This window comes from Bison bison, unplaced genomic scaffold (genome assembly GCF_000754665.1).
Source record: "Bison bison bison isolate TAMUID 2011002044 unplaced genomic scaffold, Bison_UMD1.0 scf7180017864492, whole genome shotgun sequence".
In the NCBI taxonomy this organism is placed as follows: Eukaryota; Metazoa; Chordata; class Mammalia; order Artiodactyla; family Bovidae; genus Bison; species Bison bison.
In genome coordinates, this window is record NW_011495051.1 from 6,588,091 (window position 1) to 6,590,638 (window position 2,548).

Sequence of the window (2,548 nt, forward strand, 5' to 3'; positions counted from 1 at the left end):
GGTAGGGGCGCTCGCCCGAATGCACATGTAGGTGCTGCAGCAACGCGGAGCTCTGCCCAAAGGCCTTGGAGCAGTGGGGGCAGGCGTAGGGCCGCTCGCCCGTGTGCGTGCGCAGGTGATGCTGCAGGTTGGAGCTCTGGCCAAAGGCCTTGCCGCAGTGGGGACAGCGGTAGGGGCGCTCGGCCGTGTGCGTGCGCTGGTGCTGCAGCAGCGCCGAGCTCTGCCCGAAGGCCTTGCCACATTGCGGGCATGGGTACGGCCTCTCACCCGTGTGCGTGCGCAGGTGCTTCAGCAGCGCCGAGCCCTGCCCGAAGCCCTTGGCGCACACCGGGCACTTGTGCGGCCGCGGGCCGCCGTGCGTGCGCAGGTGCTGCGCCAGCAGCGAGCCATGGCCGAAGGCTTTGCCACACACCGGGCAATGGTGAGGCTTCTCGCCACTGTGGCTGCTGCGGTGCTTGAGCAGTGTGGAGCGCCAACCGAAGGCCTTGCCGCATGCGGCGCACTGGTAGGGCCGCGCGCCAGTGTGGATGCCCCGGTGCTGCGCCAGCGTGGCGCCGTGGCTGAATGATTTGCCGCAGTCGGGGCAGCGGTAGGGCTTCTCGCCGCTGTGCGTGCGGCGGTGCTGGCTCAGCCCCGAGCTGCGGCGGAAGGCTCGCCCGCAGTCGGGGCAGGAGAAGGGCCGGGGCGGGCTGGCAGGTGCAGGGAGCACCGCGGGGGCAGCGGTCAGGACCTCAGGGGTGGCAGGGAGGTCGGAGGAGAGGGAATCCAGGTCTGGGGAGGCAGTGGGACTGAGGGCGTCGCTGTTAGGGTCGAGGATCAGGGGAACCGGGCCGATGACGTCGGGGTCGTCGAAACTTGAAGACAGGGGGTCGAGATCTTGGGGGTCGGAGTCACGGATCCCCGAGATGGAGCCTGGAGCATCCGCCTCCGCATCCAGAGCCTCGGAGACAGGCTCCAGATCTTCACAGCTGGGGTCCACGTCCTCAGAGACAGTGTGGAGGTCTTCCGGCTCAGGCTCCTGCTTTTCGGAAGCCGGGTCCAGCTCTTCTGGGTCAGGGTCTAGATCTTCTGAGTCTGAGTCAAGCTCTTCATAATCCGGCCTCCTGCCCTTGTGGCCTGGGTTCCTGACTAAGACGGAACGCCTCATCCCTGGTGTGGAAGTACCGGCTTCTGGGGCAGGATCTATGGGGTGAGGGCAGAGGGTGAGTGGAGAGTAGGTTCTGCGGAACCCGGGGTCTCTTCTGGAGCCTGGGCAGGGAAGGGAGAGGGAGTTGGGCTGTACCCCAGATCCCGCTTTGGGGTAAACACACAGATCCTTCTCTTGTCTCGTGCTATAGGGAGACTGCACTGGTTCCTGCCAGGTCAGGGAGAAGAGGGACCCTGGTGGGACAGGGGGAGGGGCCTCCCTTCTCAGCCCCACACCTGGATAGAAGTCAGGGGACCCAGCACTAGAGGTCTCCAGCACCCAGCTCCATGGTTCCGCCCCTCTCTCCATCCTGGGCTCCTCCTCTGGTGGGAAGCTCAGGTCCTGTGGAGGAGAGAGTCCCCTTGACCATGGCCGCTTTGAGGGGAAGAGGGTGGGTGTCTGGGTTCCTGTGCTTGCTCTAAGTACATGGCCTGAATTCCAGTCCCATTGTTGGGGGTGGCATATTTGGGGGTTCCTGGTAGGGAACTTGGCTCACCTCCTAGAGAGGAAACATTGTGATCTCTGAAGCCTCTATCTGTGGGGGATGAGTGTGTGTGTTGGGGGGGGTGCAGACAACATCTGGTACTTCTCCTGGGTCACTGGGGGCACGCAGGGAGACCCCTGGCTTGCTTCCGGGGGAAGAGACAACGTGAATTCCAAACTTCATAGTTCTGGGGTATGACTAAGTGTCAAAACACCTATGTTCCGTCTTAGATAGAAGATCCTGAATGCTGATTTCTAAAGGTAGAGTGTGCATGGGAACCCCTGGAGGGGGCAGGGAGACCCATGGACCCATTATCCAGGAGAGTAGGGACAAGTGTCAGTGTACCTGTTTGCCCGACTGGATAGATCCTGAATTCTAACCCCTAGCTTGTTAGTCGCTTAGTCCAGTCCAGCTGTTTGGTATCTCATGGACTGTAACCCACCAGGCTTCTCTGTCCAAGGAATTATCCAGGCAAGAAAACTGGGGTGGGTAGCCAATTCCCTTCTCCAGCGGATCTTCCCCACTCAGGGATCAAACAAGGGTCTCCTGCATTGCAGGCAGATTCTTTACCATTTGAGCCACCAGAAAACCCCTAGCTGTGGGGTAGGCAAAACAACACATTGGGCTTCTCTTTGGTTACTGGAGGGACCCCTGGGCCATCTCCTAGGAGGGAATGATTTGAGTGACTGACTCCATGGCTCAAGCATGGAGATGGTCCTCTCTGGGAAGAAAGATCCTGAATTCTACCTCCATGGCTGGAGGTAGGGAGTGGGACAGAGAAACAAGCTGGGACCCCTTCTGGGGAGCAGGGGGAGCTCAGGATTATCTGAAGGGGAGGTGATGCCCACCCCATGGCTAGGCCTGGGGCGGGAAACAAC

The 2,548-nt window shown here is 61.1% G+C and overlaps 1 protein-coding gene across 1 annotated transcript in view; it reads right to left on the bottom strand.

The window, feature by feature from the left end:
• Window positions 1–2,248, bottom strand: part of ZNF358 (zinc finger protein 358) — a 2,966-nt gene extending 718 nt beyond the window's left edge. The window contains exons 1-2 of the mRNA XM_010828488.1: window positions 1,423–2,248; window positions 5–1,182 (exon numbers count right to left, since the gene is read on the bottom strand). Of these exons, the coding sequence (XP_010826790.1) occupies window positions 5–1,182; window positions 1,423–1,495 (1,251 nt within the window). The 5' untranslated portion in view covers window positions 1,496–2,248. The remainder of the gene's footprint in view (window positions 1–4; window positions 1,183–1,422) is intronic.
• Window positions 2,249–2,548: the final 300 nt, after the last annotated feature.